General features: G+C 43.8%; 1 protein-coding gene across 7 annotated transcripts; it reads left to right on the top strand.

Moving 5' to 3' along the window:
• The first annotated feature begins 376 nt into the window (after positions 1 to 376).
• PIGA (phosphatidylinositol glycan anchor biosynthesis class A) lies at positions 377 to 13,291 on the top strand. Of its 7 annotated transcripts, none has more exons than XM_030304777.1 (6): positions 377 to 436; positions 2,852 to 3,631; positions 7,916 to 8,048; positions 8,822 to 8,954; positions 9,105 to 9,311; positions 10,974 to 13,291. In XM_030304777.1, the coding sequence occupies exons 2-6, from the start codon at positions 2,914 to 2,916 to the stop codon at positions 11,238 to 11,240; spliced, it is 1,458 nt and encodes a 485-aa protein (XP_030160637.1). In that variant the 5' UTR covers positions 377 to 436; positions 2,852 to 2,913; the 3' UTR covers positions 11,241 to 13,291. The 7 variants fall into 7 exon arrangements, 4 of the variants coding, with proteins under 4 accessions (XP_030160637.1, XP_030160636.1, XP_030160639.1 ...); XR_004343228.1 differs by having other exon boundaries at positions 381 to 436; positions 2,852 to 2,932; XR_004343227.1 differs by having other exon boundaries at positions 389 to 436; positions 2,852 to 3,254.
• Positions 13,292 to 14,382: the final 1,091 nt, after the last annotated feature.

Raw genomic sequence — 14,382 nt, 5'->3', positions numbered from 1 at the left:
AAGGCCACCAGACTACAACTCCCAGCAGCCCTAAAGGCTCGCTGCGAGTCACGCTGGGATTTCTGACTTTACCCCGAGGAAGGCTCTTGATAGGTTGCTTGTGTAAGAAGAGACCAGGGCCGGTTTCTAGAGATCTGCGACACTAAGACTTCATATGAAAGATTAAACCAAAGATTACTACTTTCTGTGCAGAGAAAACAAGTTACTCTGAACATCGCGAAAACATGTGCTTACGCGCACTGACGTTCCACAGCGCGCTGAAGGGTGGGCGCTGAGCGGCGCTCCCGCACGTGACGCCAGCGCATCTTTGCGATTGGCTGCCTCGGGGGCGCGGCGCTCGGGCGCGGACGCCTCGGATTGGTGTTTCGGGACAGCGAGGTGGGACTCTGGCTGCAGCCGCGGGAGGTCCGGACACTGGCGGCCATGGGACTCGCCGGTAAGTGCGCGTCTGACCCTGCGCCAGCACTCTCGGCCGCTTCCGGATGGGACGGGGCTGCACTCGTGGGAGTGTGGCCGGCGATGGAAGGGGCGAAGCCGACGCGGCTTTGAAGCTCGGAAGTCGGGGTCGAGAGCCACCGGAGTCGAGTGGAGCTGAGGGTGCGCTGGGGTGGCCGCGCTGAAGCCGGTTCCGCCGAGATTGAGGCGGGCGGGGTGAAGGACTCCGGACCCCCAGCCTCAGACTCCTGCCCGCCGTCTGGCCATCTTCCTCCCTTTGGGCCTGGCGGAACCCTCCTTGACTCCAGCGGGGCTGCTGATTGAGCGGGGTCGTCCCTTCCTTGGCCCTGGCGCTCCCCGGTGACCTCTCAGTGAGTGAAGTCGGGGTATTGCCAGGGGGGTGGGTGTGGAAGCCCCGTCCTCCGGACCCAAGCCCCCTCGGGGTCTCCCTAAGGCTCCTCGGGAGCCTCTGCGGCTGTCTGCCCAGACACTCGTTGGCCATGAATGGTTGCAGATTTTATGGCCATCTCGCATTTGTCACTTAAGTGGCTGGGTGGAGACCGTGGGCAAATCGCTCAACTTGTTTGGCTTCTCGTTTGTAGAGTAAGGGAGGTATTCCTAGATCTCCTAGCCTCTCTTCGGCTTTAAAATCTAAGAATCTGTGATTGTACCATTTGTTGAGCTTCTATGCCAGAAAGATGTTAGGCGTGATAACCCGATGGAAGTAGGCAGACTCCTCACAGGACGTTAGCAGGTTCATGAGAAAACTTTTAAGATTATTTCATTTGGTCCTTCACTCCCTTTTTTTTTTGTTTTGTTTTTTAATCACTCATCTTTTTAAATTGAATACAACTGGAAATTCAGGTGTAGGTGACGAACCACAGTAAGAAAATGTTACTGAAGCCACTTAAAAGTACAAAACTGACGACTCCCCAAATTTGGTAGTCTTGAATCTTAATTAGTAAGTTCAGGTCAAGAAACACTGAGTATTTCTGAGAATATACGTAAAACATAGATGAATTTGTTAGCAAGAAGAATTAAGACTTTGCACAGGCAGTTGATTTGCATTTCCTGAGTTTGCAGGTGAAATCAGAAACTCAGACCTTTGGAATGGCTTTCCCTTGTACCACTGAGTTTCTGGAGGTGTGGAAATCTCCATTGTAAATCTGAGGAAGATTTTCACTAGCTTTCCACAACACTCTTTAGCTTTAAAAGTAAGAATATGTAATAGTACCGAATACTGAGCATTTTGCACTGATGAGGATCTAAGGGACCCCTGAAGTAAATATTTCCTACTTAAGGTTTAGAAAATGGCCCCAGATCCAACCCACCTCTAACTGAGCCTTTATCTCGAGACTCCAAACCAGAGAGAGGGACGCTCATGGAAGAAAGGCTTACATAACTGAAAGAAAGTTTAAGAAAACGAAAGGAGCCCTTTAACACCAGCCTTGAATACGGAAGGGGAAAACGTAGGTGGATGTCTGTAACATGTGCTGTAGGTGATATTGAAAAAGCTACCGTCAAAAAGACAGTTCTAGTTCCAGGTATATTTTAGTATAAACCACAAAGTGAATCGCAGAATTTTATGAGGTTTGTTGAATCAGTGGCTAAGGTCTAGAGCGGGGTCGGCAAACTTTCTGTAAAGAGCCATATGTTTAATTATTGAAATGCACTGGTTTGTTAGCATAGCACATCCTTATGTACTGTGATGTAACATACTTTTATTTATCTGTTTATTTTGAGAGCCAGAAGACAAGTGAGGGCAGGGGGGCCAGAGAGAGAGAATCTGAAGCAGGCTCCACATGGTCAGCACAAGAGCCCGACACGGGGCTCGACCCCGTCAACCGTGAGGTCATGACCTGAGCCGAAATCTAGAGTTGGATGCGTCACTGTCTGTGCCACCCGGGTGCCCCGAAACTTACTTTTTTAAAATTATGTGTAGGAGTTTTTTTTTTTAATTTTTTAAAATGTTTATTTGTTTTGAGTGGGGGGGGGACAGAGCATGAGTGGGGGAGGGGCAGAGAAATTGGGAGACACAGAATGTGAAGCAGGCTCCAGGCTCCGAGCTGTCAGCACAGAGCCCGACGCGGGACTTGAACCCACGAACCATGACATCGTGACCTAAGCCGAAGTTGGACGCTTAACTAACTGAGCCACCCAGGTGCCCCCGTGTAGGAGTTTTTTTAAAGCAAAATTAAAATATAAGGACATCTCAGAATCTAGTTTTGTTGTATGGCACGTAGTAAATGCTAAGCAAGTAAATGTCAGATGAGTAATTTCATTATATGCTTTTGTTTTATTTCTAGGGGGAAAGCTGGCAAATTTACATTAGCATAAAACAGTGTTTATATCTGGATTTGGAAAATGTAATATATTTTGTCTCTGAGCTGAGATCTTGTTTTACTCTCTCTTTCAGGTACTAGACGACACATATCTTAACTGAGCTGCTCTAAGGACTAATGCCTAAACCATCTCAGCATGGCCTGTAGAGGAGGAGGTGGGCCTGGCCAGTTTCCCTCAGCTGTGCTCTCCCGTGTCAGCCCTGGAAGTCTGTCGACATGTAGGACCCATACCCATAATATATGCATGGTGTCGGACTTTTTCTATCCCAATATGGGAGGCGTGGAAAGCCACATTTACCAGCTCTCTCAGTGTCTGATTGAAAGAGGGCACAAAGTTATAATTGTCACCCATGCTTATGGAAATCGAAAAGGCATCCGTTACCTCACTAATGGCCTCAAAGTCTATTACTTGCCTCTGAAAGTCATGTACAACCAATCTACGGCCACGACCCTCTTTCACAGTCTGCCATTGCTCAGGTACATATTTGTTCGGGAGAGAGTCACGATAATACATTCACATAGTTCTTTTTCTGCCATGGCCCATGATGCCCTCTTCCACGCCAAGACCATGGGGCTCCAGACAGTCTTCACGGACCACTCCCTTTTTGGATTTGCTGATGTCAGCTCGGTGCTTACAAACAAGCTTCTAACTGTGTCTCTTTGTGACACAAACCACATAATTTGTGTCTCTTATACTAGTAAGGAAAACACTGTGCTAAGAGCAGCACTGAATCCTGAAATAGTGTCCGTCATTCCTAATGCTGTAGATCCTACTGACTTCACTCCAGACCCATTTAGAAGGCATGATAGTATAATAACTGTTGTTGTTGTCAGCAGACTTGTTTACAGAAAAGGTAATGAAATGATAGCTACAATTGCACTGCACAGACTTTTGTTTCTTGTAGAAAGCTGTTGAATACTTGTATGTAATGATTGTTCGGCTTTTCGTTTTGTTTTATGGGCTCATAACCACTTCTGGATTAAATATAGCGAAGGAAGGTGTAATACTGTTTGATACATCCCCCCAGATTTTTTGAAATGGTGGTGAATGCCACCCCCCACCTTTGATGTTTTAATAGTTACTTAAAAACAGTAATCTGATATTGTTGAGTAGGTCAGGTCTTTTTAAGGCTAAACAGCCCTGTGTGTGTGGTAAGAGGTGAGAAGCTGAGCCACCACATAGCCCTTTCTTTCTGATTGCAAAAATAATGCCTTTTCACTGCAGATATTTTGAAAACTAAGAAAAGCACAGAGGTGGAAAGTAAAATCAGCTGTAACTGTACTATTCAGGGATGACCTTTAGGAATATTTCAATTTCTAGCTTTCCTGTCTATTATGCATCTCCTCAAAGTCAGCTTGTTCTGAACATTGCCGTTTTATAGCTTATTTCATTTAATCGTAGATAAGGTGTTAATAATCTGGGGGCAGGTAAGTGGTGAAGGCAGGGGGATTAGACAGCCTGGAGCCTGATCCTCCCCGCATCCCACTGTGTGATTGAGGACAGGCTGCTTAACCTCTCTGAGTCTCAGTTTTTTCATTTGTACGGTTTGGGCAACACCAGGAACCTTGTGAGGGTTCAGTAATGGTTCCTGTAAAGTACTTAGGCCAGTTTGTATTTGATAAGTGTCTACCATTATCAAGGAGGATTTTTTTTTTAGTGCCTCTGCAGCACTTAATGGACACCGCAATAGCATTTGTAGAGCCTCGTTTACTAAAAGCCTGAAACGGTCTGGTTATTCAGAACCTAAGTGGTCTTCTGGATGGTATTTGAAAAACCTGTCCAGTAATCAAAATCATTACTTAAAGTAGGGAATTATTGAAAAAAAATAATCCATACCCTCCCTTAAGTATTTGAATTTAACTCAGAATGTTATTAACACACACTGCGTTGCCAGTAAGTAGTTGGATGTGGGCCTCCAGGCGTAAGAGTTCTGGTCCGCTGGTTGGAGCTGTGCCATCTTTCTCGCACGGCCACCTTCCAAAAGTGTCATTATTTGTAGTTGCCGATTTGGGCTTCCTTTAAGTGGGGTGAGAACTTAAAGGTGTACGAAATCGTGTACTTCGAGATTTTTGACTTGTTCTTGATTTGACACAGTGGTTTAGGATATCCCCTAATCGGACAAGAGCTTTCTGGTGTAACTTTTCCTTTATTGAATTTTTCATACCGTTCAGCTTAGTCTCGTAGGAACTTAACTGTGTCAGTTGATGTGCCATTTACGTAAATTACCCAGCGTTCCCAAGTACCCGCATTACCAAGCGTAGCTGGCATCAGACGTACGTGGACCAATGCAGCTGGTTCTCAGCACGCAGCTCAGCGGTGGGGTCGGAAGTGTACCAGTGTGCCCAGGAGTGGCCTACGGTGCAGACGCGGGCCTTGCTCAGTATGCTTTACATTTGGAAGGGAGCCCTGGTTGGTCCAGCAGTCCACTTAAGTGGAGGTTGGTGAGGAAACTGTTGAGCTGCGTTTTCTGGGGTGAAGGCATGCTCTCTCGGTGTGCTTCCTTTCTTTAATCAAGAAGATGTGAATGGACCCGCAGTCTCTCTTGGAAACCCCTCTGGGGATACTGGTGATGTGTTGCAACTTAGAAAACGCGCCTAGGCTATCTTTTAGTCACATAGCTAAAAGAGCTGTGAGCTAGCTAGCCGAGAATGAGTGTGGTGCATGCATGGTCGAGGATCAGAGCAAAATGAAATCTTGGTACAAACTAAAGCTGTTACCTTTACGTCACTAACGATGGTATTCGAGCCCGCTGAGCTAACTACCAGCGACAGAGGGAAGGCACGGCCTGTCCTATTCTCAATTCGGTCATTTAACAAGTATTTAGCGAACCCGCTCCATACGCCAGGCACTGTACAAAAAGTAACATTCTCGGAAGGAACAGCCACATCTCTAGCCCAAAAGTGAGTAGTTGTGTTTATGGTCCGTTAATTATTAACTAATTTCCTTAGGAGGTGTTCCTTTGGACCAGTTCTCAAAGGCCCACTGCAGTGTATTGAGTGAGAGAGGAGAAATGCCACTTCTTACTCCTGAGCTTCCCTGGCTGCCTTCTTCCCTTTCTCCAGAGCCTGTTGTGCTCAGTCAGGGTCTCCCAGTGCTCCTGCGCGTGTGCAGGCACGCCCCCCTTCTTGCTGCGGTGGTGATGACTTCTATTTATATTCTGGAGTTGATAAAGCCTGTACATGGTACAGTACCTCACTTGACCCTCCCAACAACTGTAGGGTAGATGTTATCTGCATGCAACAAACTGAGTCTCAGAGAGGGTAAGTAACTCACTCAGGTCATACAGTATCAGAGATGACAAACAAGAGTCCAGCTCTTGAACTAAGGTCTCCTGTTCCCTCACCTCTGGCCCAGAGTCTAAGTGTAGATTCAGAAGTTTCTTTAACATATGTTAGACTGAGCTTTAGAAGCCATTTGTATCATGATTTTTCTTTGTCCGTTTTGTGTGACTATGGCAAGTGCAAGTCCTTTTGTATGTTCCATTGTGTTAGGCTCTTCTCAGAGGCAGGAGAATATTTTATTGTTTGGGAAAACCCTTTCATTCCTAGAATAATAATATAGATCATTGATAGTATTAATCACTTCCATTCCTTATAAGGTAGTTGTCGGGATTCCATGACCTCGCACCCTTCAAGGGCATTGCCTAATGTAGTAACCGCTCAGTAAATGTTGTTATCAGCAGTTATAATTAGTACGCTATGTGTATTGCACTTTTCATTAGAAGGCTGGGTTCTTAACCTTTGTAATAGAAGGGAGAAGGAAAGGTAAGAAAGAAAATGAAAGAACTATAGGACACTAAATGGTAAAAGTCATTAAGCCACCTTCTAGTTTATGTAGAAATCCAATGGATCGATTTGGTAATTGTTTGGAAACACAGATAGCTAAGATTTTAATGAGAAGCCTTCAGAGTTCAGAAAAGTCGCAGTGAATTTATGTTTGCTAATGCAATCATATTTTGAAAATAGCAGAGTTTACTTAAGTCCTACTTTGAATTGTTTAATAAAAATGACGCCATATATATAATTTCTCCCACCATCTTTTTTTATAATTGATCTGCCTGTATCTGGGAAGGACTAAGAAGAAGTGCAATTCTTGTGTGTGTGTGTGTGTGTGTGTGTGTGTGTGTGTGTGTGTGTGTATGTGTATGCATTTCTTAAATTAATAAACTTTAACTGGGTTATTTTACATTTACTTTCACTTTTGAATGTGTCCAATTTATAAATGTTACTTAACTAAATTCCCAAATAGTGTCAACATGCTGTCACTCTGGATAGCCACTTTCAGACTAGAAGAGCATGGTTTATTTTGTTGCTTTATATTACCCGAGGTAGTATTTCCACATTATAAGTAGAGTGTTTGTTTCATTAAAGAACAAAAAGGAACCAAGATGCATCCTTTTGTTCTGACGGACTCTAATGACCTAGCAGTAGCAGTCCTGCCACCTTCGTTTACTGTCATTCAAGGGAAGCGGCCCTAGCAGGTTTGGATGGACTACTCTTTTCAATTTCCCAAACACCATAGTGTTTGCTGTAAAATCCTCTGTACAAACCACATTGTCAAAGTGGAGGCTGCAGTTCTACTTTGTCACTTGGCCCTTTCCTAGGGTGGGAAGTGGAACGCAGACTGGGAGAAAGTTGGTAGCTGAAAGAGATCTTGGACTTCAGGTACGCCTGGTCTCTTCATTTTCTATATCAGAAAACTTTCCCTTGGTCAAAGAGCTTGCCCCTAAAACGGCTGGGACAGGACCTAGCTAGATCTCCGGTCAGCTGTCCAGCCTTGTAGAAAACGAACTCCGATGTCAGCTACCTCAAATACTTGTTTTATAACAGGTGATATGTAAACACAAGCGAGTACCTTGAAGAATGTTCTGTTACAGTGAAACCAAACAGTCCGTGTGTTGGGTAACAAAGGATGTGTCAATGTATGTGTCTTTAAGAATTGCAACTTGCAGGAGATGAGTCCTAGTTTGGACGATCCCAGGGAATCCACCTTCCCCGGAAAGGTTTGAGAGTTCGTTTCTATACTTAAGGAGGGCATGGCTAATACTCTTCAGAGTGAGTGGATTCTCAGTTCTGATGAACTTTTTTAGGTTTAAATATTACTCTTTCCAACATTCACCTTTATTTTATATTTCTAGGGACTGATTTGCTTAGTGGTATAATACCTGAACTCTGTCAAAAATATCCAGATTTAAATTTCATAATTGGAGGAGAGGGACCTAAGAGAATCATTTTGGAAGAAGTACGGGAAAGGTACCAGCTACATGACAGGTATTGATGGATTCCATACTGCCTTGGGTGAGAAAATACCAGTTACCTAAATTCAGTTTGGGTGATGTGTGTTAAGTGGGTTGTTTCTCTTACATGTACCTGATGTACAAATGTGACGCGAGGTCTCTTTTTTAAAAAATGTATGTACTATGGGAAACTTTAAGATTCACAGTTTAATTGTTTTTGTTGTTGTTGTTGTTAGCCCAATATTATTGGACTCTAGGGGGCAGTGGTTGGAGGTACCCTGGAAGGTGTGTGTGCGCGTGCGCACATCCACGCATGCACACGCCAACCGCTTTGGAAATGTTTGCGCGTTTTCAAGGCTTGCTGAGTGGTGATTTCTATAGCGTGGCCCAAGTCGTGTAAATTGCCCTGCACGTACAGGTTCACGTACTTCTCTTTCTCAGTAACTTAGAACGGTGTTTGCTGTGAGACATCCGTTTAGAAGGGGCATTTTCCTCTTTAGAAATGACTTTGATATTTACTCATCAAAGCATATTAATATCTTTATTAAATGCCAACCAGTTTTGGAAAAGATGAAATTTGTAGGTGTGACAAAAGTTCGAAATATGTTGGCCGTGTGGGTTTGAACCAAAGAGCTTTAAAAGACTCTTAGATAAGAGTTTGGAGATGCTAACCTTTTTTGAGGTGGAAAACATCAGAACCAGCAATAATCTAAGTACAGTACGAATAGCACACTTGGCTTCTAAATGATAATTTCTTTTCTAGCAAGATTTTCACTCCCCTCTTTCTTCTCTCATTTCAAAAATCAGAGTACGTCTCTTGGGAGCCTTAGAACACAAGGATGTTAGAAATGTCTTAGTTCAAGGACATATTTTTCTTAATACTTCCCTTACCGAAGCGTTCTGCATGGCAATTGTGGAAGCAGCCAGTTGCGGTTTACAGGTAAAAAGCTTTGAGGCCTTGCACTGTCGGGGTTTCTGTACTTGCATTCTGAAAAATAATCAGACACATTCTGTAACGACTTTTCAAGTTGGTTTGGCTTCTTTTCCTGAGGTACGAATTATGGTGTGTCGTGTGTTGTCTCTTCTTAAGGTCGTCAGTACCAGAGTTGGCGGGATTCCTGAAGTACTTCCAGAAAATCTGATCATTTTGTGTGAGCCTTCTGTAAAGTCCTTGTGCGAGGGTTTGGAAAAAGCGATTTCCCAACTCAAATCAGGAGCGCTGCCAGCCCCCGAAGATATTCACAACATCGTAAAGACTTTCTACACCTGGAGGAACGTTGCGGAAAGAACTGAAAAAGTATGTCATGTGCTAAGCAAAGAGTATTTGAATGATTGGGTCTGAATTCTTGGCGTTTTGTGTACACGTTTGCTATTTCTTCTCTAGGTTTATCCTCTCTGTTGCTTAAGTTTACAAAGTCTCTTCCGATGAGAAGACACGAACCGTGTACTGCTTTTGGTATATGCTAGGCTGTTTCTAGTCAAGTCCCTGCCTTTGACATCTGAAAATAGTGGTAATGCCATCTAGACCCTTCATTAAATTGGGCCTGAGGAAGTTTTCTAGGAAGTCACAACAGTTAAAGGCAAAACTGATCTTAAACTCTACTCTTAGACGTTTTCTTAAGGCTGCTTCTAATTCTACAGCATGTGGGTCTACTAGAGAATACATGGTTTTGCTGAGTCCGATTGCGGCCAACATTTAGTTTGGGCTACTTCCCGAAACCCTTGTGTCACCTTTGCTAAGTAATGTGATTTTCCGTGGGAAGAGGAGTTTGGCATCTTTGGGCTGATTGAGAACATAATGAGTGAGGACTCAAAATGCACGTGACAGATGTTGCAAACAGGATCACAAATAAAAAGCAGCAATAGAGAATTTGGAGTTGCTTTTTTAATTCTGCCGGGTCCACACAGGCCATTTTGATCCTGTTCAACTCCTGCTTTGTAGTTTAACCGTGCTATTTAGAAACTTGATGAAGAAATTGAATTGGAGTTCACTCTGGAAGCATACTTTCTCAACTATCCTAATTCAGCAGTGCCCACATAATTCTGATTGAGATGTGTCCCAGATGTTTGGAAGGTGGAAGAGCTAGCCGAAAACGGCCCGCACCCTTCCAGAGGTCGCTGCCCCATGGCACCTGCACCGCGTGTCACAACTTCCTTGGGTTCTCAAGGAGGCGGCGCACAGGTCTGCTGTGTGGGAAGGACCGCAAGGAATGCTGAGAGGCTGTTGAAACATAAATGCTGGCCTCGTTTGTGTTCGAAACAAACATGTTTACGGGTCTTCGTGGGGTTTTGTTTGGAATACTTCTGAGGTCCGTGCTTGGCGGTGTTTCACAAAGCACGCCACCTGCCACCAGTTCTCGGCAGTCAGCTTTGCATTAGGTGCCGGTGTCCGACCTGTGCCATCTGCTAAAATGTCCCCCATCTTTTCCTCCTTCCTTCCGTTTGGAATCCACAAAGTGTTTGTGTATGTGCTCACCATCTGTGCTCAGCAGCACGGCCTCAGGTGGCTGTGGACGGAAGGGCCTCTCTTACCCAGAAGCGCACTAGATTAGAGCTCTGTTGGGGGCTAGTGGTGAGAGCATCTCAGCCGCGTCCCGGAACCTTAGAAGGCCAGCCCTGCTTCAGGAATTCACTGCCACATTAAATAAGGCCTCGACAGAGGTGACCTGAAAGGCGGCTCCGGCTTCTCAGGACTTTGGAGTTCTCGTAGTTGGTTAAGTTTGGTGGTGATGCCCTAGAGGCCAGGAGTGTAGCCCAGTGTTCTGGCCAGAATAAGCACTCTGTAAGTGTTGAATCAAATGACAGTAATGACCGTGATTGTATTCATCACATCATTACTAAAACAGCAACAGCAACGAAATGTAAGCGACCTCACTTTGCATCTGTACAGCATTCCTGGTTGGCGCGGGTCGTTGTTTGTCGTGGGTTACAGTGCTCACTGTCGGCCTCTCTCTGCCAGGTGTACGACCGCGTGGCAGGAGAAGCCGTGTTACCGATGGACAGACGACTGGACAGACTCATCTCTCACTGCGGCCCGGTGACGGGCTACATTTTTGCTTTGTTGGCTGTAGTCAACTTTCTCTTCCTCGTTTTCCTGCGATGGGTGACTCCAGATTCTGTCATCGACGTTGCAATAGACGCCACAGGGCCAGACGGGGCCTGGACTCCTCGATACCCTCCCAGTAAAAAAGAGGGCAAGAATAATGCGATGTCTAAAACCAGGTAGAAGAAAGCCTGGATTGTAACATTTTACACATTTGTGATAGTTCTATTAAGACTATCGAAAATAACCTTGCTTTTTTCTTTGTTTTTTTTAAAGTTCATTTAGTAAGTTATGCTACCTCTATACCATTCAATGTTTTATTTTGAAGAAAGATAAAAACTTATGCAACTCCTGAGTGTAGAAACTCCTTGCACTTACTTACAATTTAGGAGAGAACATTTAAGCCACTCAGGTATGACATTTTTCAGACTACTGAAATCCCTTTAACGGAGATGTTTTAACATTATATTTTGGGAGCTTTGGGTGCTGAAGGGCCAAATGTTTTCTGGGCATTTTTTGGCCAATTTTAAATGTTCTACCGTTAATTAGACATTCACCAGATGTTTACAAGTTTTCTTTAGGGAAGTACAACAACGATACGAACTACTTTGAGTCCTGTTCACACATGTCATAGCCATTGAAGTCCTGTTCGTAGCCGTTGATTTGGTTCACTCAGTGTTACGTACCGTCAGCAGGTTTCTTGAGTAAGATGGTCCATCCGTTAGTAGCATGTTTTAAGCACCTACTATGTGTAGAACATTGAACCAGACACTTCCTGCTGTTAAGGACCAGGGGCACATGCGCTCTTTGTTGATCACTCCGATGGCTCACTTCTCTGTAGTCACAGTTGACAAGCTGGTAAAATATCAAACATGCCAAAAATGCTCCTGCTTTTAATGCCGGGAAGAAACTGTCGGCATACTCTGATTACTTCTTCGACCTTGTCACATGCGTTCTCCTAGGTAGAGCCTTCGTCTTCGTTTGTGTTTATGAAAATACCTTTTCTTTTGAAATACTAGGGACCGATATCACTGTTGATGCTAGTGCAGAGAAACCCTCCACGTGCTTCCGTGCATCGTTTAGTCCTCTGTACATGCCTTCATGTCTTCCGAGCAGAACGTACGAGGTGTGCAATCTCCAAGTCAGCTGCTACCCTGTACCTTCGATGCAAGCCACGTCCCTTCACTTGTGGCCTAGCTGATGTCTGAGAAGTATCGTCAGTATGCAAAAGTCTTTGCCCCAGAATGTTTTATTTATAGCAGATTGAGTTTGAAAATGTTAGGAACACAGTCTCTTGTGTGGATGTGTGTTGTTCACTGTAATCGTTGTTGCCCAGAGCCATGGGTTTTTAAACCCCAAATTATCCACATGGTGTGTCTTACGAACTCCTTGAACTCCTTAGAATAAGTTTTTGTGATCAAGGACTGTGAAATCAAAAGAACGAGGCACTCGTTGGTGCACTAGATAGATTCTGGCAGTATTGTGATCCTTGACGGGACTTGTTTTCTTTAATGATAACATTCACAAAACTTCTTTTTAAAAAGTATCTTAACATGCCTGTTAACCGGTTGCCACCGATAACGTAGGGAATATGTTTGTGTTTTGTGCCGAAACACAAACGCGGGAGTGCGGTTTTTAAAACCTGGAAGTTAACGGTTCTTTGGTGAAAGAAAAATGGACTGACCTAAACCATTAAATTTCATTGGGATTTTTATGCACAGAAACGGATTTATATAAATATGAAACAGTGCCAGTATTCACGGCGAAGCACGCAACTATAACCTTTGCTTTTATGTATCCTGTTCAGCAATTTTGAAGGGCATACTACTGTTGGTTCTTCTATTTTTGTTTCTTAGCATATTTTCAAGATTGCCATGTGTTTCAGGTGGAAATGGGATTTAAACTTCTTGCATGTAAAGTATGTAATTTGCAGATCAGAATTATTTCCTTTGTTTTTAACAAACGGAAGTAAATTTGCTTGTTCTCATAAATCTTAATTTTCAGGCTTCCTGGATACCTTAATCGTAACTGTCAGTGTTGCACTGGTCAATATGTGGAAACATATTGTTCTACCCCGCTACTTACATTTATTTGAAAGTGAACTTGCAGTGATGGGGAATTTATGAAAAACATATTGTATTTCTTTTGATATTATAAAAATGAGCACATATAACACTGATTTATGAAAACATGCTACGTGTCCAAAAATAAAGACGAAAATGGCATTTTGACAATTTTCTGAGTTTGTCTTGTTTTCTGAACACAATAGTATTTACCCGTTGAACAGTGCTCCCCCCCCCGCCCCCCTCCCTCACATGCTTGCTCTTTTCCCTGCAATTAGATGTGTTGCTGGGTCTGTTAGTAAAACAGGAACTGTCCTTCGGCTGATGAATTGCTCTGACATCTTTCCGTTCTAGAATACATTCTCTCTTTTACTCATGGAATAATAAGTTGAATTGTGCTTTTGTTTCCTGATCCAAACAAGCCCTGTTTTTCCCTGCACTAGAGTTACCGCGTGAGGCAAACGAATACATCTGGAAACTATCGTGTATGTGAACTACGTAATTATACCTTGTATAATTTTGTATATCTTGTAAGCTATTTTAAGAGAAATTTGAATTTTGATTTCATTTACAGAAGGCCAGCTTCTCCCACCCTTTTTGTTGGAAGCAGTGGAAAGCAGTCATCTACACTGGTATGTTCTGATTTATCTTACACCAAATCTTACTTTTGGCAAAGGCGGTATCCTAGGTCTGTGTTTACTTTTGCGAAGTGTTTTTAAAGGCCTCTTTATCCTGCTCTTCATTCCCAAAAGAATATGGCAAGACTTTAAATTGTATTATCCTGTGGCTAGGCTTTTTTTTTTTTTTTTAATTTTTTTTCTTTTAATGTTTATTTTTGAGAGAGACAGAGCATTAGCAGGGGAGGGGCAGAGAGAGAGGGAGACAGAATCTGAAGCAGGCTCCAGGCTCTGTGCTGTCAGCACAGAGCCGATGTGGGGCTCGAACTCACAGACTGTGAGATCATGACCTGAGCCGAAGTCGGACGCTTAACCAAGTGTGCCACCCGGGCGCCACCCTGGGCTTTTTTTAAATACGAAATTCTGAAAATTAAAGTTCTGTACAAAATATAATTTGTGTTCACTAGTACTTTGGGGAGTTGGTTTTCCTTTCTCCTTTATATTTGGCTATGGCTCCGTGGTTCTTAACTGGATGTGGGGGTTTAGGGGAGGGGGGAGCGGGGGTGGTGATTTTGCCCCCTAGGGGACACCTGGCAGGGTCTGGAGACATTTCCGTGCTTAGCCCTGTATGGAAGTGGGGCACTG

This window comes from Lynx canadensis, chromosome X (assembly GCF_007474595.2).
Source record: "Lynx canadensis isolate LIC74 chromosome X, mLynCan4.pri.v2, whole genome shotgun sequence".
NCBI classification, from domain to species: Eukaryota; Metazoa; Chordata; class Mammalia; order Carnivora; family Felidae; genus Lynx; species Lynx canadensis.
This window is presented reverse-complemented; position numbering and strand designations above follow the sequence as displayed.

Excerpts from the sequence above, each read along its gene's own strand:
- PIGA (XM_030304777.1), top strand. The coding sequence starts at position 2,914 with ATGGCCTGTAGAGGAGGAGGTGGGCCTGGCCAGTTTCCCTCAGCTGTG. Across the intron at positions 8,049-8,821 it reads AGGTACCAGCTACATGACAG|AGTACGTCTCTTGGGAGCCT; the intron begins GTATTGATGGAT and ends TTCAAAAATCAG. Across the intron at positions 8,955-9,104 it reads CAGCCAGTTGCGGTTTACAG|GTCGTCAGTACCAGAGTTGG; the intron begins GTAAAAAGCTTT and ends TCTCTTCTTAAG.